The 27,479-nt window shown below is 46.3% G+C and overlaps 1 protein-coding gene across 3 annotated transcripts in view; it reads left to right on the forward strand.

The window, feature by feature from the left end:
• The window catches only part of SPEF2 (sperm flagellar 2), a 1,748,369-nt gene that overhangs the window by 352,697 nt on the left and 1,368,193 nt on the right, over positions 1 to 27,479 (forward strand). For all 3 annotated transcript variants that reach the window (XM_069627121.1, XM_069627123.1, XM_069627122.1), the window contains exons 8-9: positions 1,687 to 1,875; positions 7,084 to 7,271. In XM_069627121.1, coding sequence (XP_069483222.1) covers positions 1,687 to 1,875; positions 7,084 to 7,271 — 377 coding nt within the window. The remainder of the gene's footprint in view (positions 1 to 1,686; positions 1,876 to 7,083; positions 7,272 to 27,479) is intronic.

Consider the following 27,479-nt stretch of genomic DNA (forward strand, 5'->3'; position numbering starts at 1 on the left):
AAACTTCAATTATTTTATCTACATTATATTCAACAATTTTCTTGACATTCCGAACAAGATAGACTCCCAAGTATTTCACACATACGTTTTCCCACTTACAATTCCCCCTGTTGATCTTATAACCTGACAACCTTCCCACTTCATCGATCATATTTTTTAAGAGAGGGTCTCCTTCCTTTGTGTTATTCAAGTTTAACACGACATTGTCTACATAAGCCAATACCTTAACTTCTGCACCTCCCACACATAGACCTCTAATATTCTCATTCTGCCGAATATATGCTAACAAGGGATCTAGCACCAAATTAAAAAGAAAAGGGGATAATGGCCAGCCTTGCTTTGTACCTCTATGTAACTGGAATGATGCCGAAAATCCCTCATTTACCCAGACTCTAGCAGATATATCTGATTGCAGTGCCCCTATAGCATTAATAAACAATGGGCCAAATCCCATTTTCAACAATGTGTACTTCAGAAATGTCCAGTTCACCCTATCAAAATCCTTCTCAGCATCTAAAAAAGTTCACAAAATGTCTCTAAACTCTGAATCCGGTAGGCCCAACATATCCGAAAGCATTCTAATATTATCATATCCATATCGCTGCTTCATAAAACCTGCCTGTGTTCTGTCAATCAGTTCCCCCATATATTTTTCTAATCTATTAGTCAAAATCTTAGTCAAAATCTTTATATCTACATTAAGTAATGATATAGGGCAGTAATTACAACACTTAGTTGCGTCCTTCCCCGACTTCGAAATTACAGTATTGATGGCCTCCTTGATTGAGGGACACAAGGTCCCCTCCATCAGAAAATGATTGTATAGATCACACAATTCTGGTGCCAGTTGTACATCCAATGATCGATAGGATTCGACTGGCAATCCATCTATACCTGGAGATTTTCCAACATTCAATTCACTAATTGCCAGTAAAACTTCTGGGATGACATTTGGGGGATCTATGGAATTCCTACCTTCCTCAGATAAAGAAGGAACGTCAATTTTGCCCCAAAAAACTTGCTAGTTCCTGCATCTGTGGAGCAAGTTCTTCAGTATATAAATCAGCATAGAAGGAACGAAAACACTCGCCCATCTCTTTCTTCTTAACAGCTACACCTCCCAACATAACACTTTTGAAGTGTTTATGTTGCCTGCTGTGTACAATCTCTCAAGTGAAAATGTGTGCAGCACATATTCTTGTTAGATCTGTCGCCACCCTGACTACAGATACGCTCCTTCCTTGATGGATAGGGATGCATGTCTCATGGCTAACCTGAACACTCAAGGGGTTCAGATCCCAAGGAGTACGTTTGTGTTTTAGCATTCTGGTCTTGAGACCCGGGGGATTGTGGGATTAGTAGTTTTATTGAGACTGCTCCTAGCTGGGGGAAGGGTGTCACAGTGCCAAGGGAACCCCTTTGGACCTCCTCTGGAATCGCCATCCTGGCGCGGGGTGGTTTCTCAGTCCTGAACAACCAATGCCAAGCAGGGGACTTATGCCTAACGTTACAGTGCCCAAATGATTGGGGAATATAATTTATCCATTCAATTCATGGGTCTCCGATAACAATTAAATTGTGGATGTCCAATTATGAAGACATTGTAAGAGTAGTGGTTTAACAATCAATCTTTCATCAGTTTAAATGTGTCGTTTTAATGCAAGTTCCTTTATTTTTTTTAATCAGGAGGCTTACAGAGAGGAGCAGCTGATTAATCGCTTGATGAGGCAATCCCAACAGGAGCGGCGGATTGCAGTACAGCTGATGCATGTGCGCCATGAGAAAGAAGTGTTATGGCAGAACAGGATCTTCCGAGAAAAACAGTACGAGGAGAGACGACTGAAAGATTTCCAAGATGCACTTGACAGAGATGCGGTATTTGCGATTTATCGATTTGTCCATCTCGGTTTTATTTGTACTTTTTGCCTTTCTTCCCACTTAGGTTTAACACCTTCCTAGGGTAATCCTATAGCATTTAGAAGGCAAGGTGTCCTTAGAAACAATGGGCCTCATTACGAGGCTGCCGCCAGTATTTTATTTTTTCCGGCGCCCAAAAATGAGCAATTACCGGGTCATTGCGGCCTTGTCGGAACCCGGTGTTTGCCCATTCCTGGGGCGTCGTGAAAAATTCTTCCCCATTCCAATTCAGACCCATAGGGCTCAATGGGAATGGGGAAGCCGGATGCACTGGCACCGTTATGAACAGTGCCGGTGCATCTGACATGCTGTGCTCGCGGGTGCTGCTCTGCCCCCCAGGTCCGACCTGGCAGGCAGAAAGTCACATCCGAGCACAACTCGTAGTTTGCCGGTCCGGAAACTACGGTACCGAACTGTTTGCAGAATTTTGAACCTCTGGGTCACTATTGTGTAGTTAAGACACACAATAGAGTCTGGATTAATTACCTCAAAGAAAAGAAACCCCATTCTTTGGACATGCAAAGCCATCTCTCCTACTAGAGACTGTATTGGAGTTCTCCTTAGCTGGTTTGCAAACATATAATCCTCTGCAGCTCTCAGGCAGTTTTGGCCTACGACTCCCATGATCCCTCGTCATTGTCTATGCTGGGTAGGGCTGATGGGAGTTGTAGGCCAACACATCTGGAGATCAGCAAGTTGCAAACCCTTTTATTTTGACTCTTAAGAAAGACGTGTATAACACTATTCAAACATAATTCTAGAATAGTAATACATACTATTCAATACTTTAGATAGTCCTCATTCGAAAGGAAACAGAAATCACTGTTGCACGACAAACTGAATGAACATTCCTATGTTTGCGTTTTGCTTTTATATGAAAACAGTGCTACCTTTATCTTCAGCAAATATTTGTGCAGACAAATCCTAGTAGACTGAATAGGGTTTTAAATTTCAATCTGAAAACTGAGAAATGTTTCCAAGAATTTCTGGCGGCTGGAAGGCGCATAACCTGGGCATTTGTCCCTACTTATACCAACATAATTGCTTATTCCACTCGCTACCCTTGCCCCCCACTTATGGAAAAAGGTGCAGCATGAGACATTTTTCTTTGTTGGCATAAAAGGCTGTAGATTTATTTTCACAACATTACTAATAACTGCATGCTTCAAATCACTGCAAACCAAACTTTGTGAAAATAGTTCTGAAGGTGCGGCGACCAGCCAACTGTTCCGTGTCCAAACCTTGCTTCCCCTTTCCCAACCAAGTCCACTCTAGGCCAAAGCTCCCCCAACCATTCTTGTCTGAACCCAACCTGCCCTTGAAGATGTTCCTGGGCTGGAGGAGTGCCGATTGCGAGAAGATCAAAAACCCTTCCCACTTTCCCACGGCTCGTTAGTAGTCTGTATAGTGCCACTGGTTGCAACAAACTCTGCCTCTCCGTTCTGCGACTGCAACGGCAAAGCCTTGTACTTCCGCCGTCATTATGTAGGGTGGGTGGGAGGAAAAACTGCTTTCTCCTTCTTCTGGTCCGGCATCCTATTTCACAAGTTGCTTCCAGAACGCCCCCCGACATGCCCACACGCAAAGAAAAAACTGCCAGATCAGCTACCTTTGTGCACTACCCTGGGCGTGAATGCACACAACCTTCAAACAGTCCCCCACAAGCAGACCATCTCCGGGACCCTGCGCAGAGTCGCCCTGTAACTGTTCCTGGCACCCTGACAACCTGCGTATGACAAATCGTAACTCAGTCTACACTCGGAAAATCTGCGTGCGAACCCCCATAAATGTGTCTCCACCCCACTACACTGTTTAAGTGCACCCCTAAGTTACATCGGAACCCCGGTTGAGTACACGCACCCGGAAATCCGCCATGCATCCCCACTTTGCGCTGCATATCCTACATGCAAGTGTACTTATGCCTACCTTCGTGTGGTGGATCGTCTGGAGGACTTGCATGGCCATTTCCCCGGCCAAGAGCTTGGGCGATCGAATACACAAATACATCTCATGCCGCGCAATAGTGGCCATCCCTCGGAACGCCCACATTTTCACAAGTCCTTCCCCATTTCTGATGTTCTGTCCACTTCCCAGCCCTCTGCCCAAGCCACGCCCTTGCGTGGAGTCTCACGCAAGGCCCACAACGGCTCGCACAGACGTGCTGCACCAGCGCGAACTCCACACAAAAGAAAAGTACCACGCATCCGTGAATCGACGAAGACGGATTTGCACGCAGTTGCACGCACAAGTACCCTATTTTCTGCACAGATCATTCCATGAATCGGGCCCCTAGTCTGCTGATTACCATTTGGAAATAAGAGACTTTTAGTTGCATATTCTACTACAGTATTCAAAGTAGTGTGGAGTTGGGTGTCCATAGACTCTCGTTTCTATCTTTAAAGGTACCATTTTCTGGCCATGTTATTGACACTACATTTAGAGGTGGCAGAATTATTTGTCCACTGTGTGGACGGAATTCCTTTTTCCACTGCTGCCGATTTATTCCCGTGGCGTAGTGCTTTTTTCCGCAATGTGTGCGGATTCCACCCCCTGGCAGATACATTTTTTCACACAAAAGTCGAATGTTGCTATTTTTCCCTACACTTGTCTCCCACAATGCATTGTCACATTTCTGTGCCAAATCCCAGTTGGTTGCTTTCTTGCCGGGCTCCAGTTGAGTAACTTTAATGAGAATGTTGGGGGGACATGACGTCTAAAGGAAAGGGGCACCTGCCAAATGAGCCGCACAAAATCTGTTATGTTATGTAATCAGAATTTTGTAACGTGTATTCTCGCCCAAGGGCATTATGGCGCGAAGGACACGGTTTGCTAAAGACTAACAATAACCTAGAAGAGTCAAGTTTTTAAGAGATGACGAAAATGTAAGTGATTCTCAAACAGCCCAAGTGCGACGGGTAGATTGTTCCATAATTTAGCTGCTGAAACTGAGAAGGCGCGCCCCCAGTCCTTAGACTGCGGAAGTTGGGATGATCACGAGTTGGGCGGTATTGCAGCTGGGATACTGCCGGGGTTAATAGCATTATCGCCAAACGCCCTGGCGCTATTAGCGCCGGATCACGGGTTTGGCGGAACGGGAATTGCCCATTCCCCATTGGTCCCATTTGGGAATTCCCCATTCCCCATTGGACCCAATGGGGAATTTTCAGCACAACTACTGTCGTCTGCAAATTTGCGACAGATTTACCCCCAGCTAAAAGCTGGGGGTAAATCCTGCCAAACCTGTGATTTGGCAGACCCTTAAATGAGGCGGTAATAGCGTTATCGCTGCAATCAAGGGTTACCGCAAAACCTCATGATGACCCCATCAGTGTTTAGTTGCGGTATGGAAGGGCTTGGTCAGGCACATAGAGCTGAAACTTGTCCTACAGATATTCTGCACCCTGATGGTAGAAAGGCAGTCAGTGAAGGGAACGGCGCACAGGACTAATGTGCAACCTATAACGGGTAGAGGTGGCTACCCTAGCTGACAGATTCTGAAGTCGCTGCAGCCGATGAATAAGGCCAAGTCGTTGACCCAAGAAGAGGGCATTGCAATAGTCAGTTCGACTGATAACAATCGAGGCAACCACCCAAGGACAAAGTTGGATAGGTAAATACGGTAGCACTCCGCAGAACACACATAGCAAGAAGTGCCCCGTTTTGCATACTGTATTCACTTGGGCAGACGTGGAGTGAAGCAGAGAGGTAAACCCCTAGATTTGTAACCACCGTCACTGGAGTAGGTAGAACACTGAATGCAGTGGGCCAGAAAGAGGGAGTCCAATGATCAGAGTCAAGGGGAGAACCTGTGGTGTGCCATAAATGTTGGGTGGGCCGAACACCCTTTTCTGCCCCCTAAAACTACACCCATGCCCGGCTTCCTTCGTCTACCGTGAAGCATTTGTATGTCCATTTCCAGCGCTCGTGTGCCTGCGAATGCCTGCGCAATGCAACGATTTTGTATATTTTGTTGCACTAGACAAACCGTTGTATTGGCAGTGGGGATGCGCGAATGTCAGCGGTAACACTTTTGTGCAGGGAATTTAGTTATGAGCCAGTGAAAAGGTGCGCGACAGCCACAAAGGAACACCCTGAATGCAGTATTCTGCAGAAATAATACTGCAAATTCTGGATTTTCATTGCACTTGTGGACTATTCCACCACCCCCAAATAGAGTTTCCTGCAGTAACACAAGTAGGCCAAATGGCGCAATAGAGCCAGAAATAGATAGTACAGGTTAAAACATCCATGTTCCAACTAGAAGTCCCATTAACCTAGAGGGGTGTGGTCCAGAAGACAAACCGATGGGTAAGCATGGTATGGTTATCTTGGTTCCGCTTTTGCATCTTGTGTATGGATAGTACTACAATTGTGTTGCCTGCTCAACTCTCTTGATTCTACCCTTTAGTCCTTTTATCCTCTTCCTCGTTGGCTCTTTGAAGAAACCAAATCTGCTTTAACACTATACAAATCAATCAGCATCCAATTGCCTCCCCTCCACTGATACCCACTACATCAAACATAAAAGGCACTTTTGTTGTCAATGTAAAGATTTTGAGGTTTGTTAGGAAGGCTGTTTTGTATTATTTTCATTCTAAATTGTTTGTGATTTCAATTTACAATGGCATTATTATCTATGTAAGCCAATACGGTAACAGAAGGGTTCTGAAAAGCTTGAGCTGCGCCACCCTAGCGTATTTGTGGATTTCGATGCAGAGGTTGGTGCTGGGTGTCCGGTACCTCACATGGCAGAGTTTGTAAAATGAAATACGCAAAGGAAGAGCGGTCAATCTTTAGGACATGTTGGTCTTCATAAATGCTTGTCCCACAGCCGAGTACATATTTTATTTATGCTAATTTGTTCAAGGAACAGATGATGCCAATACGTGTTTCGCGTTGCAAGCAAGATTAGTCGAGGCTTAATTAGCTTCTTCATAAATTAGGGAAAAGATGTGCAGGTTAGGTCAATTTTCCTGAATATCAGGTTTGCTCGACTTGAGCAACCAACACTCACCGGAACTCAGGAGGGACAGGAATCCCTGCCCTCCTTTATCCTGCTCTTCTCTAGGTGTTTCATTTTTCAAGCTCCTACATAAGTAAATACACCGAACACATTGCTTACCACATAGAGGTACTGTTAAACTTTATGAACCTTTTTTTGTGCAGGCTCTATTAAGGCAGGCTAAAATCGACAGTGAAGAACAGGCACAGAGGGAGAAAGAACTCCATGATAAATTGGCTGCTGAACGAGCAGAGGCTCGATACAAGAAGCATCATTTGATGTGTCAGGAAATATTGGACCAGATCATTGACATGGTAACTAAAGTCGGAGAATATCGAATACTAACAAACAAGTGAGTATGCTTTCAACCGGGAAAATGGCAATGACTGTAAAAATGCTTAAATAATAATGAATAGAAGGAAAGCTTGAACATGAAATATACCTATTGTAATGAGAAGAAACAGTGATTGGAATTGTAAAGCTGGAATGAGATGGTTGTTGGCAGGTCACCACAATCTCCATGTTGATAGCTCAGCTAAAAATACCAGCCAAAATATACTATCATCTGATTACTGTTTGGTTCATGTGTGATGACATCCTCTTTCCTTTCACAGTCAATAAAAGATCTTTGGCATTCAGTGGTGGAAGGTGTCCTAGTCAGTTCACACCTGGAGTATGTTACTGCTCAACACCTAGGTCTACCAGCACACCAAATCTTAAGATTGGTATGTAGCAGTGAGAATCATACTCATTCTTATCAAATAACCAACCTGCCACCAACAACTTGAGAACACTTAACTGGCTGCCAGTCAACGACTGGGTAGCAGTCAAGACTCCTCTGTTCCTCAATTAGCAAGGAGGGGTCAGTGCTTAAATACATCCAGGTGAATAGTTTCTGCTATTGCCCCAACCCGCATCCTAGCCCAATTTTCAGCCAAAGGCCACAAGAGACTCCTGCGTACGCCAATGAGGTAGAAAATGTCTCATCCCAGTAACAGGAACAAAATCAGAGAGACCAACCACTGATGGACAAGGCATTTAGGTGACTAGAGTGTTTGTCATCCCTTCTGAGCTCACTAGGGCCACGCAGCCAGGGGCGTTCCAATTAAGGGCTGTTAAGTGAAGGATGAAAAACAACCATTCAACAGTCCCTTTGCCTCTCAGCCTTTGCTTTGCTTTGTCCTGCTACTTGTCTGAAAGTACACATTATTGCTTCTTCTCAGCTTCGCCCTCGCTGTGCACTTCTCATGCTATATCTTCCTTTCACTACTACTTCTCTCTGCACTCGCCTCCACTCAGAACATTCTCAACTCTCTTCCCATTCCTATCATCTCTTCGATGCCATCTCTCTTATCGCTCAACTACTCTCCCTATTCCCAAAACGTACTCCTACCCTAACTTCCATTACAGTTCCTCTTCTTGCGTCTACCACCAGCAACTCTCTACTTCTCAGTCGTTATGCTTGGACACCTCACTCTTTCTATTGCTCTTCGGAATGCACAGTCTCTCTGCAATAAACCCTCCCTTACCTCCGACTTCATCCGTTCTCATTCTCCTTCTCTTGACCTTATTACCATTACTGAAACCTGTATCTCTCCCTTCCAACTCTGCAACCCTTGCTGCCCTTCTTGACCCTGTTTACAACGTCACACACTCTCCCCACACCACTGGCAGGGGTGGTGGTGCAAGACTGTGTTCATCGTCCAAACTACCCATCTCTCCTACTCCTCTATCTGGCGCTAATTCTCCCTCATTCTAATACACTATTTATACAATCACTGCCCCTATAGCATACCTATTATCTCTCTCTACCGCCCACCTAGTAAAGAAGGTCAATTCTTTGACCACATCTCCCAAATAATTGACTCTCTCTCTCACAATCACCACAGCATTGTGATTGGTGATGTCAAACCCCTCCCTTTTCTCTACTGCTCTATCCACTGACTTTAACTCTCGTCTACCTAATCACTCACTCTCTTCTTTCCACGCTCCACCTCTTGCCTCAATTTCTACTCCTGCTTATTTCTCACTCTTTCTACGTACTACACCTACTACTAAGTGCAGGTTTCCCTCCTCCAAACTCGCAGACTACCACTTTGACCGACACCACTCTCTCTCCTCCTATGCTGAACTCACCTTTCCAACCACTGAAGAAGCCTTCAAGAACTCCTAAATCCTCTCCTCACAGTGCTTTATTATGCCTCTCATGCGCACCCTGTAAACAACAATGTGGAAAAAGCTTTGCACATTATAAGTGTCAAGACACTCCTCTTATCTCCAACTCTATCTCCCTGCTCTTCAAAACTATTCCTCTACTCTTGACTCTCTCATTTCATCTCATCCTCCCAGACTAGGTGCCTCCAAGTCTCTCAATTCAATTCTCTCACCTCCTAAACCCATCCATAATTCAGCACTTTCTCCACCATCCCGCTCCAAGGTCATTCTGTCCTGTCCTCATTCTTTGGTTTGTTTCCACCTTCCCCTGCAACATCTGGTCTTCAAGTCACATTATCAATTGTACATTTTGTACGCGTTTATGTGCCAAAAATGCATTGCTTCCCCCATGCTTTTTACAAATAAATACAAAACATAGTAGCAGGTAAGTTAGAACGTCCTACATCAGCTCATTGTGTGCTTTTCTGCTGCAAACTGCAACTGTAGACTAACCTCCCCTTTGACATAGGCAGCAGTACAGCTCTCATGTTTTTCAGAACCAAACTCAAAATTCACCTTTTAAGCAAAATCCAAACTCGCAACGTGATTCTTTAGATGACACAGAGCTCAGAAAAAAATATTTCCTCCCTACTCCACCGATTTCTGGTGCCCCCTAAAAATGCCTTGCATGACTGCTATTTCTCCATTTTCTCATTATGCATCATTTATCAACCAGTGACTGGCTCAACTCTGCTCAAATCCGCACTGCACCCACAAGGCCATTGACTTAAACACAAATGCTGCAAAGCACCGAGAAGATATTCATTTCTGCATTACGCCATATGCAAGATCAGTAAACATGAACATAGCACCCGAAATCTGGTCAGTAGCAGGCATACAGTTGTAAAAATGAATGTGTAAAAACCAACAATGGGGAGAAGCACTCTATAATGGGACTCTCGTGAAACATCCGCCAACACAGCCGGCACCTTGTGTGCCATTATAATTCTTACATGAAACCACAGTAACTAAAGAAAATAAGATTGGACTAATACCCCTACATCGTCAGGGAGCGAGATGGAGGTCTTGGAGCCAGACATATACAGGTTCCATTGTGGAAACCTTCTATGAATTTGTGGTAGAATGTATTTGTATTTTCGGGTAATAATGATCGTTACTGTTAGAGCTGTAATTGGTATTCCTCTTTTATTTTTATTTGTATAATCATGTGTGTTATTATTGTCCTAATCGTTCATTTTATTAGTCATATAATTTGCCTCACTATATGAATTACTGATAAAATAATTGCCATTTACATAATAGATACTATAATTATTTTATAACCCCTATAATCAATTGTAGTCAGATTTACAATAGTTGATTATTCACTATTTGTTATTGTGTGTTGTACGTCATCGGTGCTTTTGTTATTCCTTAGTAATCATTTTTCAAGTATTTATTAGACATGATAATCCTATTCTATTATTCCACCGCATAGCACCACATTTCGCCCTGCTTTGCCACCTTTTGTATTATGGAGCTAGTACCAGACTAAGATGTAGTTTAGTGTCTCACCACCCTCGGTGAGCCCTATTACAACCTACGGGCTCATGCACAATCCTGTTTGACCATGTACAGAATATGTTGTAATAAGGACTTGCAATGGGCTGTAAGTGTATAGCATAGGCTTGGCCTGACCAATTTTAAATAATCCAGATATGAAAGTCTGAGAGTGATATGATCGGTTATTTATAACGCACTGGATACCCAGAGGTTTCTAAACACGGACCCGGGATCGAACCTGTATTGCTCCGTATCGTCTTGCTTCCAAGGCAAGCATGTTGCCCCTGAGCTATCCTCCGGAGACTAATAGAATGGCACTAGATTGGACATTCTTGTAGATTCCTTCAGAAATATTTATCCAGAGTATGTGAAGTCATACAAAGGTATGATCTCTAAGTGGCTTTTTGACACATTTGCCAATTGTTCCTATTTGACTAGAGAGGGTGGCCTATCTATATTGCAAGTGGATTATTTTTTAACAAATCTGTCTAAAATGAAAGCTTTCCTTGGCATGCCATTAGCCCTGTGTCCATGACTTCTGCTTAACTCCAGTTCCTATGAACTTATTACCTCTGCTACAGGTAGTATAGGATGCCATTCTGGCTGACTTGTTCGAAAAATAATTCCCTGACAGGCCGCTTTCAACGAACGGCAGCCTGTCTAGGAACAGCGCATGCATTTACTGCGCAATGCGTAATCAGGAAGGGGTGGTGGACAGTGAGGTAAGAAGGTGTTTTGGAGGGGTAGGGGTATGTCTGTGCGTGGAGTGTACATGTGTGCGTGTTTGTGGCCAGGAATGTGGGTGAGACAGGGAAATAGGAGTTTGGATGTCTGGGTGGTGGGATTGTCCTCGCAGAATAGACATTTGGGAATGGGTGGAGAAGGGGCAGGGGGAAAACAGTGGTTGCATGGGTGTCCCCCGCATTAGGGAACTGTAGGGAAGGGGACACCACAAAGATAAAAAGTATTCCCTGCAGTTCCATCATCAGACCCGGGCAAGCAGGTTACAATGAAATCGGCCCGCGGGGAATCAATGTAGGTTGCTTGTGGATGTTTCATATTTATTTTGATTTGGTAAAATTGACATGTAGGGTTTGGTTATTGGTGTTTTGGTGGAGGTGGGCACTGCATGGGGAGGTGGGCAAAGAGGTGTTTGTATTTGTAAGCAGTAGATCAGATTAACATACCTGCAAGGCATGCTATATTTTGGGATGTGTATTTAGCCGTCTTATTTAAATCAAGTGTATATGTGTGGTTCTCTGATCTTGCTAGTGCCATTCTTCCTAACTTGGTTGTTAATTGCCTGCACAGAAGGCAGGTCCATAAATAATATCTACTATGTTTGCCGCCTCTTTAGGACATTTTGGTACAGAGGTCTGTGCAATGCGTCCCCTTCTGCATTTCTTTGCTGCCCCAACCCTCTTTGTTCCCACTTCCAGGGGATCCAGTGGAGTGTTTTATCTAATTTAATTTACTAATTGGACACTCAAAATTGTATCTAACAATAATAAAAGGCTAGATGTATGTTTGCCTGATGCCATAATGTGCAGTAGACGCTGTCCGAACGCACAGAATGCTCTGCTAGAGGGAGTTGTTGCCTTATGATAGACAGTGGTCCAGTTCGCATAGCTTCACCTGTTGTCACTGTTAGGCAGAAACCTGTGCAGTTCCCTCTGGGACCACTGCAAAAGATTTAAGACTACAGGTGCTTGGCAGTAAACCCACTTGGTAGCAGTCAGTACCACACAGATTCACTTGGTAGCTGTGGCTGAGCAGTCGGACTTCCCTCAAGAAGAGTTAAGCAGTATATAGAGTATTCACAATAGGTCAAAAGAACACAGTAGAACAAGTAAACCCTGACCAGAGCTTGGTGTAAAAGAGATAGAATTATTTATTTAAAACCACATCTAGTAAAACACACAGGGACTAATGTTAAGCAGTTCAAAAACACGGTCACTAAAAGATATACACTCCCTTAAAAGAATATTAGACAAGTCTTAAGTAAAGCCCCACTTATTTTCAGACGGCGGTGAGCGCTTAACGCAGATGGCACTCTAATAATTTGTTTTAAAAAGGGAGAGAAGAGCAGAGCATAATTTGAAACAGATCCCAACACTTTCACAAGAACACAACAAGAGAGGAAGGCAAAGTAAAACTGTGAAGTTAGAGTTCAGAAGGCCGGATCCACTTTAAGAGGATCAGAACGAAATGTTTCCAAGGTCACACAGTTGCAGTGCACAAAAGTCTTGAGAAGGTTCAAAAAGAGTTGGACCCGTTAGATGGTCAAGGCGGCCAGCCCAGTCAAGAAGGTTAAGGGATTATTATTACCTTGTAGCAATCTTTAGAAAGGAGGCCTGGCGGACACGGTACCTTAAAGTGGTGAGAATACTCCAGCGGGGGCAGTTGTTCCTGGCAGCGGATGCAAGTCGGTGCTTCGTCCGGGGGAAGAGAGGATCTCGTTGGGGAGGAAGACAGGAGTCCGTTGCACTGCCAGGGAAGAAACCAGCCGCGGAGTTCTCAGGTAAAAGGAGCAGTCCTTTTATTCACGGTCCAGTGGTAAGTGGCTATCCGGTTGCCGGGGTTCTTGGCACGGGCAATTCGACCACAAGACGTCCTGGGATGCGAGGAAAAGAAGGTGAACTGGTTGTGCCCACTAGTCAGGGGAAGAAGCCTCTCCAGCCGGGAGATCTTCTCTGTCGTCGGGAAGTGGTGAGTCGGTTCCGCAGGGCTCCACCGGTGGTGTCGTCGTGGTAGGTCGGCTCAGCTTCTCCCTCGTCGGATTCTCAGGTCCTGTGGCGACTTCTGAAGTTCCAGTCCGCAAAGCCCTGCTTTTATGCAGCACACCCCCATTCACTCAGCCTAGCTGTCAATCAAACATGCTAAGTGGTGAGCCGGCCGGCTCACCACTTGGGCCAATCACACAAGAGTGTGACTTGAGTTACCAAGGTAACTCAGTCCAGGGTGCCTAAACCCCCTCCCACGCCCCCTTTGGTACCCAGACAGAGTGGCACCACTTTTGGAGGCTTCTGTGGAGAAGCCCGCCAAAAAGTGGAACAAAGGGCTCGACTTGGGTTGGAGTCACAGAAGAGAACACAAACGCCATTTTAGAATCGAGTCCTGGCAAAAAATACCAACCGGCGAATTAATATTAATTAAATAAACCGGCGGTATGTTCGAGGCTATGAGAATTAGATAATTAAAGTTGGTAGCCTCGAACAATGGGAAAATCCCCTAGGGATATATTCGCGGTCGAATATAAAAAGTAGTATCCACTGACACCAGCCAAAACTCGATCAGGGGGGACGGAGACGTGCCCCCTCGACTAACAGACTCCGGGGCAATCGAATTGCCCCGACCAGTACGTCCACAATATGATGGTTTGTAATTTGGGACTAGTAAAGCCAATGGTGACTTTACATGCCCTGGGAGACAGTAGTCAGTCCCAGGGTATGGAGTCTATGGTGGGGTGTCACTATGACACCCCTGTGTCACTGCACGGAGGGTGCTGTGTAACACATAGTAAAAACACATGAGACCCTATGGAGTAAAGGACCCCATAGCCCATAAAACACATTAACAGTCAAAGAAACGCCATAAATCATGTCCAAGAGCGGGAGAAAAAGTGTCACTCTTGGCAGGAGAAAAAAAACAAACTCCAGAAATCCAGCAAAGCTCACTAGGTTAGGAAATTCAGCCTAAAGAGAGAATTCTCACTAACAGTCACCGCTAGAGGGAGCTGTAGGCTTAGGATATGTAGTGGTCCTACTGTGAGAATAAAAACCTGCATTTTAGCCCGCGTACACAGGCCTGTACTAGTTTGACTATATACCACCTCACTTCCCCCACCTCCCATGATGTATACAATCAACTTCAAGAAATGTATTTGTGGCATCAGACATTTTTCCATGACTGTCTTGCACTGAACCGGTATGGCATACTTTGAAAACTTCCATCTGGTGAGTATCTGTACATTTTGCTGTGGGTTGGCCCTGAGGTCTCTGAAGGAGCACCACCAGTTTATTTCCAAGATGGTACCAATAATGCAGCTAATTCCCCCTTTGTGAAGGATTGCATACTGTGAGATGTAGGTAATAGTGGAATTGGCACCTTGCACAGTCCTTGGAGCTGTCAGTGTCTTGCAGTCCTGTTGTGAATGTCACAACACTGTTCCAGGACCTTCTCCACAATTTGGGAAGGGGATCCCATTCTTTGACGCAAGGTAGTATCTGTTTCATAGAAAGTTACCAGTTTTACAACCAGAGACCCGGCAGTAATGAGTGACCTACCCAAAAGTGATAGGGTTACGAAGGTACCTCAGAGGGGCATCCCAGAGTATACACCTGGCTGATTAGGTACAAGTGACCTAGGGCTGATCAGGTCTCTTCTGGAACGGGATTTGTCAAATCAGTGTCCTACCGCAGCAAGACACACAAACACAATAATATCTAGTTTTATATAGTGCTACAACCCTGCAGTTATCTAAGCGCTGAAATAACAGTTGATACTATCATCCCACTTTGTGGTACTCCATATATCGACCTACGTAGGATGAAAGGTTGAGTTGACCCAGCCGGGATTCGAACCTGCATCAGCAGGCTGCACACAGATGTCAAAACAAGCGCTCAGCTTGTAAAACTATCAGACAAGATAAACAGGATTCAAGTTACCTTCTCCCGAGGCTTCCCCAGGTATTAAAGCCGGTAATCCCTCCAATTCAGCCTGGTCTATCTTAAAGAAGTGGAAGAGGACTACAGATCCCTCTGCACCAAAGTATTTTTCAACTGCAACCGTTATTGAAAGTGCCATACAAAACAGAAGGTGAATGGAGATGAGAAACGAGGCAAAACCCATTACTTGAGATAGTGAGGAAAAGAATACATACCGCATATGGTACTGAACACTTCCCTGAGCCGACTGGCATCAGATGGTGATTCAGACAGGCCATCTTCAGCACTAAAGGATGAACTCATATAGTTGAACACTGCAAAACACAATTTTTGCACCTCCTACTACTTTGATGTTCCTCTGCATCAGCTTTTTCATATTCCAGTAATACATACTACACCTCAACCTCTGCAGATTTAACATTCTGACTTAAGATCTCCATCTTAGAAGGATAGATCCTGTTTTGTCCCAATTGGTCGTCCTCCTTCCCTGCTACCACCTCAACAGCCTTTGTTCTTCAGAAAATGTAAGGTAGTGAGCCTGCATGTGTTCAACATGCATTATACACACAACCATGCAGCACTTAATTCATTAGAGATGACTGCATGAGTAGTGTCACATGGTACAGGAATTGCCCCCAAATCTCAGAGGCGGTTCCAGGGTGTTCACTAAAGTCTTTGTGGGCCCCAGGGTCGTCCTTCTCTCTCTCTCATGTTGTTTCACACGGCCTCCCTGACCCAGGGTTAATAGATACAGAGGGATGACTCCTACTGTCTAATTCTGCCTTCTGCTAGTTGTGAGGACCCAAAGGCAGAATACATAATCTCTCTAAACACCTTCAGGGACTTCCTAACTTTCCCTAATCTATCCAGTTGTTAGTGTTCTGCTGGGAATTTGGGAATTGTATCTTACAGAAAGCCTGTTGGATTCAGTCATTGTACCAATCCCTCACTCTATCTCAAGGTGCCAGCAACTCAGAAAAATGTGACAGAATCAACGTTGTTTTTACTGAAAAAATTGATCTGATCAAACAGATCATCAAATCGACCTCCCACAGCATTTGCTGCCCCTGCACTCCAACACGGACACTGTCCCTGTAGACCAAATTCTCTCCTTGCTCTCCCTTAGATGTCCTAAAACAATTGCCTCCCTCAAACCTTCTTCCTACTCTGACAATATCATTCCAACCTCCATCATTAAAACATTGATGGGCCTGACTTTCAGTGCGCTCCTCAGCATCATTAATGCTTCCCTTATAGAAGAGTCATTCCCAGACACCCGCCAGACTGGTTTCATGACGTCTTTGACAATAATAACCCATATGTCCTGGCCAACTACCAGCCCATTACGAACCTCCCATTTATTGGGAACATCTTGGATAAGTAACTAAACCTACTAAACGATTTTCAGTTGCGGTTCTGCCACAGGTATCGCATTGAGACAGCCACCATTCAGGTGGTGGATGGATGATGCCAGCAAATCATGTCTAAGATGACTCCTGCTTACTCTCCTACTGACTCGTCCTCCTCAACCTCTCGGCTGCATTCAGCATCGACCACAGCATCCTCCTCAATGACCGGATGGTATTCTATGACACTGCCCTGAATTGGTGTACCTCCTACTTCTCAAACAGACACCAGTCTGTCCAGTTGAACATGTTGTATTCTGACTCCAAGTCTCCTACTGAATTCCCCCGGCTCCATCCTCTTACCGATCCTTTTTAACCTTTACGTGGAGCCGCTAGGCATACCCCTCAAAGATCCCAATATAGCATTGACCAATATGCAAGCAATACTCAACACAATGCATGAGAGTAAAAAGCTCACAGACAACGGCCATCTTCGCACCTACCTAGCCATCATACACTCCTGGATGTCAACTGCCTACCTCAAACTTAACCCCACCAAGACCAAATAAGTCCTCCTTGGTCCCCCCGCTATCAATGATATGAGCGTAGAAGGATTCCATTTGAAACTTTGAAACTCCCTGATTCAGCAAAATGTTATGTTATGTTAGGCATACTTATTAAGCACACGTTCGCCAAAGGCATCTTGGCGCTGGGGAGGAGAGAGGATCAGTATGCACACCGCAACAGCACTAGAACAAATTAGTTTTTAAAGCCTTTCTGAAGGCAAGGTGGTTATTTAAGTTTTTCAGATGGGGCGGCAGATTTCTAACCTTATCAGTCGGGATCCTTGGGCTTTACCACTGACAACAGTCTGGTCTTCCAGAAACACATAGCCCAGACGGCCCAAACAGCCTGGCTCCAAATCGCCACTTTTTGCAAAATCAAATGCTTCATCCGCCACAGGACTCAGAGACCATAGAGCAGCTCCTTGTCATCTTGCACATCAATTGAGGAAATGCCCTCCTAACAGGACTCCCACACGGACAGCACGTCCTAGAACGGGTGCATGGACATTTCACTCAATCAACCTCGTTCCATACAAGCTACATTGACTTCCTCTCCAGACCAGGATATTGTTCCAAGAGTGCATGCATCATCTACAAAGCATTCATGAGTAGCACACCAGCATAACTGGCACCCAAGTTCCACTTATCTTCTGGCACACACTCCTCGTGCAACAAATTGACTAACCTGCTCGAATCACAACTTGTGTGCAGAGAAAGGACTCGCAAATAATCCCTCACTTGTCAACCACCCACCCTCGGGGACTCTATCCCAGTATCTGCTCAGAATGCTCCCACAATTGTCCAACTTCGCATATCTCTCAAAATGGTGCTCTGTCAACAACTGACCAAGGACTAATCCCAATCGATGCACAGACCGCAAGTCAAAGTACTGCACTACTGTTAAGAGATAGCAGCCTTAACGTTGGCTACCCACACGCTGTACACCGCTCGGCTACTCACGGTAGGTTCTGCACTTTTAAACAATAAAATTATAATAAAAAATTATGTGTTTAATAGAAGGCATGTCGCTTTTAAAGCCTTTTCTCTTCATGCTGATATCAAAGAGAATGTGATGGATTTACCCTTTGATGGGAAAAATAATGTTGCCCCTTTTAGGTATGAGCTATTCCAAACTTGCAAGACTCATGTGATTTATTGCAGAGTCAGTAATGCCATTTATGCACTGGCCAGGTCGGGTTTTCAATGCTCAGCAGCTTTTAAAGTGAGGCAGTCTGCAAAGGGAAATTCTTTGGTGTCCTCTGTATTTCCTACTTTTGCCAACTAGAGGAGTAGATGTTGCTCAAGACAACAGTCTCCTCCTCCTCCACCAACAAGCACTGTGCTTCCAAATTAACCTGACTTCAAAATGGGGGTGCATGTGCTTCCATTTTATCTGGGAATCATGCATCCCAAGTAGGAGAAAGTCTTTCCTCATTTTATAAAGCCGAGTTGAAGATCACTCAGTATCCTGGGTACTTTCCATCATCGGCGAAGGTCTGGCCTTAAGCATCCCACCTCTGTTTTCACACTCTCCACCAACATTTCAGAGATCTAACTCCTTGCTTGTGCAAGAAATTTTAAATCTTCCCCACCTCAAACTGATATAGTTGGGTCCAGAGAGCAAAACAGGTCAGGGATTCTACTCTCGTCACTCCACAGTACTTAAGAAGACAGGTGGGATCGCCCAAGTTCTAGACCTCTCTAAGCTCAATGAGTTCCTTTTTCTGGAGACATTTCAAATGACAACTACAGCACACATTTTGAAGGCTCTCCAGGTAGGGGGTTGGCTAACAGCAGTGGATCTTCTGGATACCCACTTAGACATCCTCACCAGGGTGAAACTAAGTCTCTAGCTCAGGTTCATGCTGGATGGTCAGCAGTAGCAGTACAGGGTATTTCCATATAAAGGTTATTTCCATGGTGGCTGCTCATCTCTGGCTCCTGAAGATCCACATTTACCCCTACCTCGATGACTGGTTGATCAGTGTTCCCCCTCGGGAAGTCAATCTAAACAACCTTCTAGTCATCTGAAACACCCTTCATGATCTGCAGTATTTTGATCAACATTAAGAAGGTTCTCCTTTATCCCAGCCCAGAACATTTTGTTCATAGGGGCAGTTCTGGACACCTCTCTAGGTATATTTTTCCACCCCTGTCAACAGGATTAAGTCCTTGAAACTAACAATCCGCCATTTTGCCATCAGGACTCAAATCATTTCTAGATGGTTCCAGAGTCTTCTACAACTGATGGCCTTGTGTATTCTAGTGGTCTCTGCCAAGAATCGGAATGAGGCCTTTAAGGTCACATTTACTTGCGAACTAGGACCAGTGGTCGGACCTACAGTCCAGAAAGATTACCATCACAAAGGGAATTCAGAGTTATCTCAATTGTACTTTGGAAGATAATCTGTTCAGGAAATTTTCTTTTTCTCCTCCTCTTCTGCAAATGTCTGTGATGATGGATTTCTCCCTCTTGGGGTTGAGAGGTAACTGTTCAGTATCACTAAACTCATTGTTTCTTAAAAATCTTCAGGACTAGGGCCTCCACATAGATTACTTGGAGCTCTGGCCCAATAATTTGAGACTCATGTCCTTCCTCCCTCTATTCCAGGTAAAGGTGGTTCAGGTATTTATGGACAATACAATGCATTTTCTACCTGAACAACAGAGAACAACGAAATCTCCTAACTTGTGTTGCCTAGCCTCTGAGCTGTGGCAGTGGTATCTCTTGAACCGCGTTCACTCTGTTGCATCCCATCTTCAAAGGGAGAAGAATCTGGCAGATGATTCCTCGAGCCAACATGATTTATTCCACATGCTAGCCCAACAGGTCGGCCATTTTCAGAAAAGAAATTTAAAAAATGAAGAGCAATTGTCTATGTGGGGAGTACGCCTCATCAGTGGTTGGGCCTCTGTTCCTGCAAGGCATTTCTTCGGCTTTGATTGGTGGGGACGATTTCTCTATGTCTTTCCCCCTTTTCCTCTAATTCACAGCACTCTGCACGAATTCATGGAGTGGCACGCAATTGCAGGCTAATTTTAGTTGCTTCTTACTGGCCTCTACAGACATGGTTCTTGGACCACCTTTTGCTCTCAAGAAGAGTGTTCCATTTCCTTCCTATGACCAGTGATCTCTTAGTACACCAAGGATTGACGGTTCTTCATCCTACCATTGCTGAGCATGAGCATTTAGTTCTTGAAGAACTTGTCTACGTCAATGCTGGAATCTCTGACTGAAACATCCTAGTCATGCGAGCAGCAAGAAAAGATTCCACAAGAATCCACTATGAAAGGAAATTACTAATTACTGCTCTCTAACAGACATCTGTAGGGCCGATACCTGGGCTACTTGTTATGCCTTTGTAAAACACTGTTCTTTAGACGCCTCAACCAGGAGGGATGATCATTTGGTCGGCAAGTACTTTGGTTCCTCTTTGCTTGTATCCTGGCTGGCATGTTGTCTCCTACACCCATTTCATGAATCTGCACAGTCTGAGTTCCCAACCAGTTGGGGAAGGAGGGAGAGAGAGCAGGATGCTAGAGCATGAAAAATTTACCTTTTGTGGTGATTCCAATACTCCTAGTCCTTGCTCTCCCTCCTTCATAATGCCTTCCCAGCCACTCCCTCAGAGCATATGCCGTAATAAAGCAGAAAAAAACTGCAGACCGGTAACTGTTGGTTTATGGCGGTTGGGTAGGGATGGGGTTGGCCATTCAGAGGGATGCTCATGCATATAGGGCCACTTTTTAAATGCCTTAACGAGGCACTATCTTCTTTTGGAGAAGATTTTTTTTCCCATTCAGCCTGTGGAGTAAGCTAACTGAACCAGTTATGAAGGAGAAAGATCAAGGACTAGGTGTAATGGAATCACTATGAAGATAACTTTTTTAAACGGATCACAGTCTTCGTTAGTCATTTGATTATAGTAGCACATTTATTCTAGAATGGAGGGAACTTTACTCCTAAGTAGATGACTGGTAAATTTGGATTTCAAATTTAGAACACGCCCTTCTAATTCTCTAGCAAGGAAGACAACAACCTAATGGACTTGGGGCTTTCCATAAACTTTATGAAATATGTCCTTTTTGGCCTACACAGATGTTTCAATGAATTGACATAGTCTTTGCCAATACTCTGCAGAAAGGCTTTGTACCTAACAACAGAAGAATGTCCTTTTAGAATGCTGTGCTGTACTTGCACTTCTTGAAACTGCACACTTACCATAGCATGGTAATTACAGAGAATTCTGGACCTCATAGCTTCCTACATTCATGTCAGTCCACTAGCAAGAACAAACATTAGACCATTGCAGTGGTATCTAGCCCAGTATAAGGACCTGTCCTCAGAGCCTCTTTTCAACAAAATGTCAATTTCTTCCTTCTTGGCACACATCCATCCAATGGTGGCCTTTGGAAGACAATCCTCTTCCATCATCCCTTTCATCAAATTACAGTCACAATGGATTCTTTGGACTTTCATTGTACAGCCCATTGTCAGGACCTGAATCGCATGGTCTTTAGATTTCCAGAGACTTGCTTCCTGACATACATTCTCTGTATAATATCAGTTTTTCTGTCACTAAGGTATTGTGTCCCTCAGCTACAAAACAGTCACCCAGTGGTTATGGGCAACGCCACTGCAATGGTCTACATGATCAAACAAGGGGCACTCTCTCCCTTCCTCTGCATTTAATTGACAGAGATTTAGGATTTATCATTGCTGCATCTCCTGATGCTTCTTTTTTTTTAAACTTTTCTTTATTGGCAAGAAGTAACAGGCAGTACAGAGCATGTTAAGACAGTGACACACATTTCATATAGTAGCATGTATAATAAAGGGATAAGTACTACAGAGGGTCAGAGCCAATCTCAGCATAGGTACAATACGATAGAGGGGTGTATCAATTGGCGGGATCCGCCCCCGGATTAGGAGAAGGAGGGGATGACCGTAGTTCCAAGTCCACCCTACTGTTCAGATAACTACAGAATTCCGTCCATACGTGTTTAGGGCGAGCATTGCTAGGTAGCAGGTTGATGTAGTCTTCCTCGCTGGATTGTGTCCAGGTGAGGGCCTTCAGCCACATCTCGAGGGAGGGGGGGGACCTGCGCTTCCAGCATTGGAGGATGCATTTCTTGGCCACACTCGCCGCCACATTCAGAAACTTAGCTACACATTTCGCCTCAGGCCCCTCCCAGAGCCCAAACAGAAGAGACATAGGTTCTGGGTCTACGGGGAATCCGACAATTTCAGAGAGGGTTTCAGTCACAGCGCCCCAGAACGGGGCCAATACCGCACAGGACCAGAACATGTGGGCATGGTCCGCCTCATTGGATCTGCATCTTTGGCACAGGTGGGATTGATCACGGGCGAATTTCCCAATTGCATAGGGGGTGTAATAAAGGCGGTTGAGCAGTTTGTATTGGATGCATCTAATTCTAGAATTGAGGGAAACCTTGCGAGTATGTATGCACATCTTGGACCACACATCATCTGAAATGTCCCGTCCCAGGTCGCGGCTCCACGCATCCCGAGCAGTGTGGGGGGGCTCGCCCGCATGCGCCGTCAGCATCTTATACAGGGAGGATACAATACTCTTGGCCCCAGCAGAATTGGCTATGTAGCAGACCTCGGGGGACTCAGGGGGTTCGTTCGGGTATGAGGGCCACATGTCCTGGACCGCCGCTCTAATGCGGAAGTATTGTAAAAGCCCGAGTGGGGATCTAGGGTGTCCAGGCCTCCATGTGTCTGGGGTGATAAATTTCCCGTCAGGGAACAGGTCGGAGAGTGATCTATATCCCAGGTCCGACCAGTGGCGTATGAGGAGTTTATCTTGTGTGGGGGTAAGGCCGGGGAACGACCAGAGGGGAAGCCATTTGTAATACGGGGGGGAAGCGAGAGTCAGGCTGCAGGATCTGCCGCCACGCCTTAATCGTGGAGGCCACCGGGTCAGCCGGAGCTTGTGTTCGATATGAATGAAATAGAATCAGAGACATGATGTTCACTTCCTCGGTCGCTAATTTTTCGAGTTTGACATGCGGGGGGGGGGGGGGTCTTGGTGGTGGTACCAATATGTAGCATGCTGGGCCTGGGCTGCCGTCCAGTACCGGGTGAGGTCAGGTGCACAGAAGCCACCCCTCTCGTAAGGGAGGGTCATGTGTTGCCACTTCCTGCGTACCGCTCCCGAGTGCCAAAGAAAACGGGCGAACTCAGAGTGCAGGGCCGCAAAGTATTGCTTCCCGGGCCAGAGAGGGACATTGGCGAATACGTACAGAAGTTTAGGGACGATAATCATCTTTATTAAGGACAGTCTTCCCGATAGTGAGAGGGGGAGGTTACGCCACCTTTCCATCTTGGTGTGAGCATACTGTGCGGCAGCCCTGTAGTTACTGGACAATAACTAGGATTTTGAGAGAGACACCTGAACCCCTAAGTATTTGATACCCACGGGAGCCCATTTGAGAGGGAATTCGCACACTGGCTGGGGGGTTGTAGGAGTGAGGGGAAAGATTTCAGATTTAGAATAATTTATGGTGAAGCCCGAGAATGTACCGATTTTAATGATTTCACGCATAATCGAGTCGAGGTGCACCGAGGGGTCTCTGATATACAGGAGCACGTCGTCGGCGTACAATGATATGATTTCGGGAGTGTCCCGCAGGCGGATCCCTTTGCGAGCATGGTTATTTCGGACACTATCCGCCATGGGCTCGATGGCCATGGCGAATAGCAAGGGGGAGAAGGGGCACCCCTGTCGCGTCCCACGATGGAGGCGGATGGGAGCCGACAGACGCGAATTCACCAGGACTCTGGCCAATGGGTCAGTGTATAGTAATTTGATGCAGGACATCATATAAGGGCCAATCCCCATCTTCCCCAGGACCGCCCACAGATATTGCCACGAGACCATGTCAAACGCTTTTTGGGCGTCCAATGTCACCGCCACCGCGTTCGCTTGGGGGTCAATTCTAGAGATGACATTGAATAGTCGGCGGATGTTTAGAGCGGTGGAGCGGGCGGGAACAAATCCGCTCTGGTCAGGGTGGATCAAGTATTTCATGACAGGGAGGAACCTATTAGCAATGATTTTGGCAAAGAGTGTCGGTATTAATAAGGGATAGAGGTCTGTAAGAGCCGCACTCATCCGGGGGCTTGCCCGGCTTGGGAAGGACGGTGATGACAGCCTCACGCAGGGACCGGGGGAGGGTGGATAGACGCAGCGACTCCTCCCAAACCTCATAAAGACGTGGGGCCAAGAGGGCAGCGTGTTCCTGGTAGAACTCGGCTGTCAGGCCATCTGGGCCTGGGGCTTTCCCTTTCGGGAGGGCCGAGATGACGGCAGTGATCTCTTCGAGGGTGAAGGGAGCGTCTAGCTGTTCTTTAGTGGCCAGGGACACCAGGGACATTGGGATGCGGTCCAGCAGGTCGTCTAACTCTCGCGGGCTGTGCTCTGGTTGGTGGGCATAGAGATTGGCATAGAACCCTGCGAAGGTCTCGAGAATGGGCTGGTCCGCCCAGTGTCGTTCACCCTCGTTATCGATGACACAGTTAATCCGAGTCCTACCACTCTCGGCCCTGGCGAGGCGGGCAAGGGTACGGCCCGGTCTCTCTCCCTCGCCGTACTTCCGAGCTCTAGTGGGGCGGGAGAGGGATTTTATCTCGCTGTGGGTGAGGTCCTCGAACGAGTCAAGTTCCGTTCTAATTTGTGCCAGTGTAGACGGAGAGGGAGAGGCTGCATATTCGCGCTCCAGTTCCCCGAGCTTGGACTCAGACCGGCGCAGGGAATTTCTGATGTCTTTCAGGACCCCGGCCTCTCTGGAGATGCACATGCCCCTGATGAAAACTTTAAAGGCCTCCCATCTCACCCCATCAGTCGTGTCATGGCGTTTGTTGCTGTCAAAAAACAAGGTGATGTCTGCAAGGATGTCGGCCTTAAAGACTATGTCGCGTAATGAGTCAGGTTTGAACCTCCAGTTAGAGTGCGGAGGGGGAGCTGGTTGCATGGAGATGTCCAACGTGATCGGGGAGTGATCGGAGAGTGTGCGAGGGAGAATCTGTAAGCCGAGTGTTTTGCCCATGAGCCCCTCAGAGAGGAGGAAAAGATCAATCCTGGAGTGACTGTCATGGACGGAGGAGTAGAATGTGAACTCTTTCGATGTAGGGTGGAGCGCCCGCCAGGCGTCCACCAGTCCAGCATTGAGCACGTGTGTATGGAGGCGGCGTGCGGACCTAGACGGTGTTCTGGGTGCAACACCGGATCTGTCCATGTCAGGGTCTAGGATCAAGTTCATGTCTCCCCCCCATATGATGGGAACCCCAACGTAACTAAGGAGGATGTCGAGGATGTGATCGAAAAATTCGGGTGCATCGATGCAAGGGGCATATGTGTTGACCAGTAGGCACTCCGTGTTAGCGAGGGAACAGTGTAGTATCACATATCTACCTTGGGTGTCAATGTGGCTGGTGCGAAGGGAGAACTCCAGGGATTTGTGTATCAGGGTGAGTACGCCTCTGGATTGTGAGGAGAACGCAGTGTAATATTTGTTAGGGCCCCAAGACGGGGCGAGAGAGGACGATAGTTGTGCAAGGGCATGAGTTTCCTGTAAAAGAAGGATCTTGACCCCGTGCCTCTGGACGTAGGCAATGACCCTTCGTGCCTTCGTGTAGTTACTGAGCCCTCTGATGTTCCAAGACATTAGCCTAAGGGCCATCTACCAGGAGTTTAAGGGGGATCCGAGTAGTGCGTGTCAAACACTGTCATGCAAATGCCGGCCACAAGTTCAATGACCAGATGAATCCTGCCTAAAGCTGCCACTATCTTACCTTTTTTGCTAATATACCCACTCCCAACAAAACCACCCCCCTCCCTCACTGCAGTCCCCAACATTGCAGTGGCCAGGAACCCACCCACAGTTTCATGGCTGTTACGCCGTGCCCAACGGGGCTGGACCAATCCCCAAACCAAACAGGGGAACAGGCAGTGAACTAAACAGGCCAAACTCGGCGTTGCAATCGCAGCGGGGGAAGCTGCTGCCGTGAGCCCGATGAAAATAGTTGGACGGTGAAGTCCATACAGTGGCATGCAGCGGTAATACAGTTGAATTCTAGGAGGAGACAGCGTGGGAAAAAGCAGTGAGCCAGGGCTGCAGGGACAGGGAGTCTAGGTATAAGTGCAATAACCGTGTCCCATACAGCTGTGACCCGCATTCCCTTTTAAGTTTCCACAGTGAGTTACGGAATTAGGATAGTGAGCAAAAAATACAGATACATGAAATCACAAGCATATTACAGATATAGAGCGTGGTAGTAGTGCTATCGTGAATACAGTAACAGGTATATGGTAGGCAGGCTCAGTCCCCATCCGTGGGGTCACCCCCAGGGCCAGGGATAGGGATATGGGACTCAATAAATTTCACCGCCTCCTCGGGGACTGTGAAGAAGTAGAGCTTATTGCGGTGGGTGAGCTTCAGCCTGGCGGGAAATAACATGGCATATTCAATTCCCCTCTCCCTCAGCAGTTTTTTAACCCCATTGAATTGCTTGCGTTCCAGTTGAACATTGACGGAGAAGTCCGGAAAGATGCGGATGACCTGGGACTCAAACCTCAGTTCCCCTTTTTCTCGGGCCAGCCGTAGAATGTGGTCCCTGTCTCTGTAACTGAGAACCTTGGCTATAATTGGTCTGGGGAAGTCGCCCGGCCTGGGGCGGGAGGCCAATGAGCGGTGGGCGCGCTCGATAGTGAAGAAGGGGGAGAGTTGGGGATTTCCCAGGAGGTCCCTCAATAGGGCCTCAACTGCGACTTCCATTTTGCCCTTGAGGGCTGCCTCGGGAACCCCCACAATGCGGATGTTATTTCTGCGGGATCTAGATTCCAAATCGTCACACTTTGCCTTGACCTGCTTCATATCCCGCACCAAGTCGGAGACCGTATTCTGGAGCACATGAACCTCATCCTCAGCGGCCCCAATTCTGGTCTCGGCCTCTCCCAGTCTAGTACCGTGTTGATCTAGTTTGGTGCGTAGAGAGGCTACGTTGGCGTTGATATCATCGAGTTTCTCATGGAATGACGCAAAGTTTTTGGCCATGGTCTCCATAAGAGATGTAAGGTTAGGCTGAGGGGGGCAGGAGGGAACATCAGAGTCATCTTGGAGAGGGCCGGCCTCTGCCTGGTCTTGTTTAGCTAGGGCTTTGGCGTATTTGTCCATTGCTCCAGCCTTGCTGGCCCCACGTGCCTTGCCGGACATATTGGGGGGGCCCGTTGTGATC

The sequence above is a fragment of the Ambystoma mexicanum genome, chromosome 6p (genome assembly GCF_040938575.1).
Source record: "Ambystoma mexicanum isolate Mex_15411 chromosome 6p, UKY_AmexF1_1, whole genome shotgun sequence".
Taxonomy (NCBI): domain Eukaryota; kingdom Metazoa; phylum Chordata; class Amphibia; order Caudata; family Ambystomatidae; genus Ambystoma; species Ambystoma mexicanum.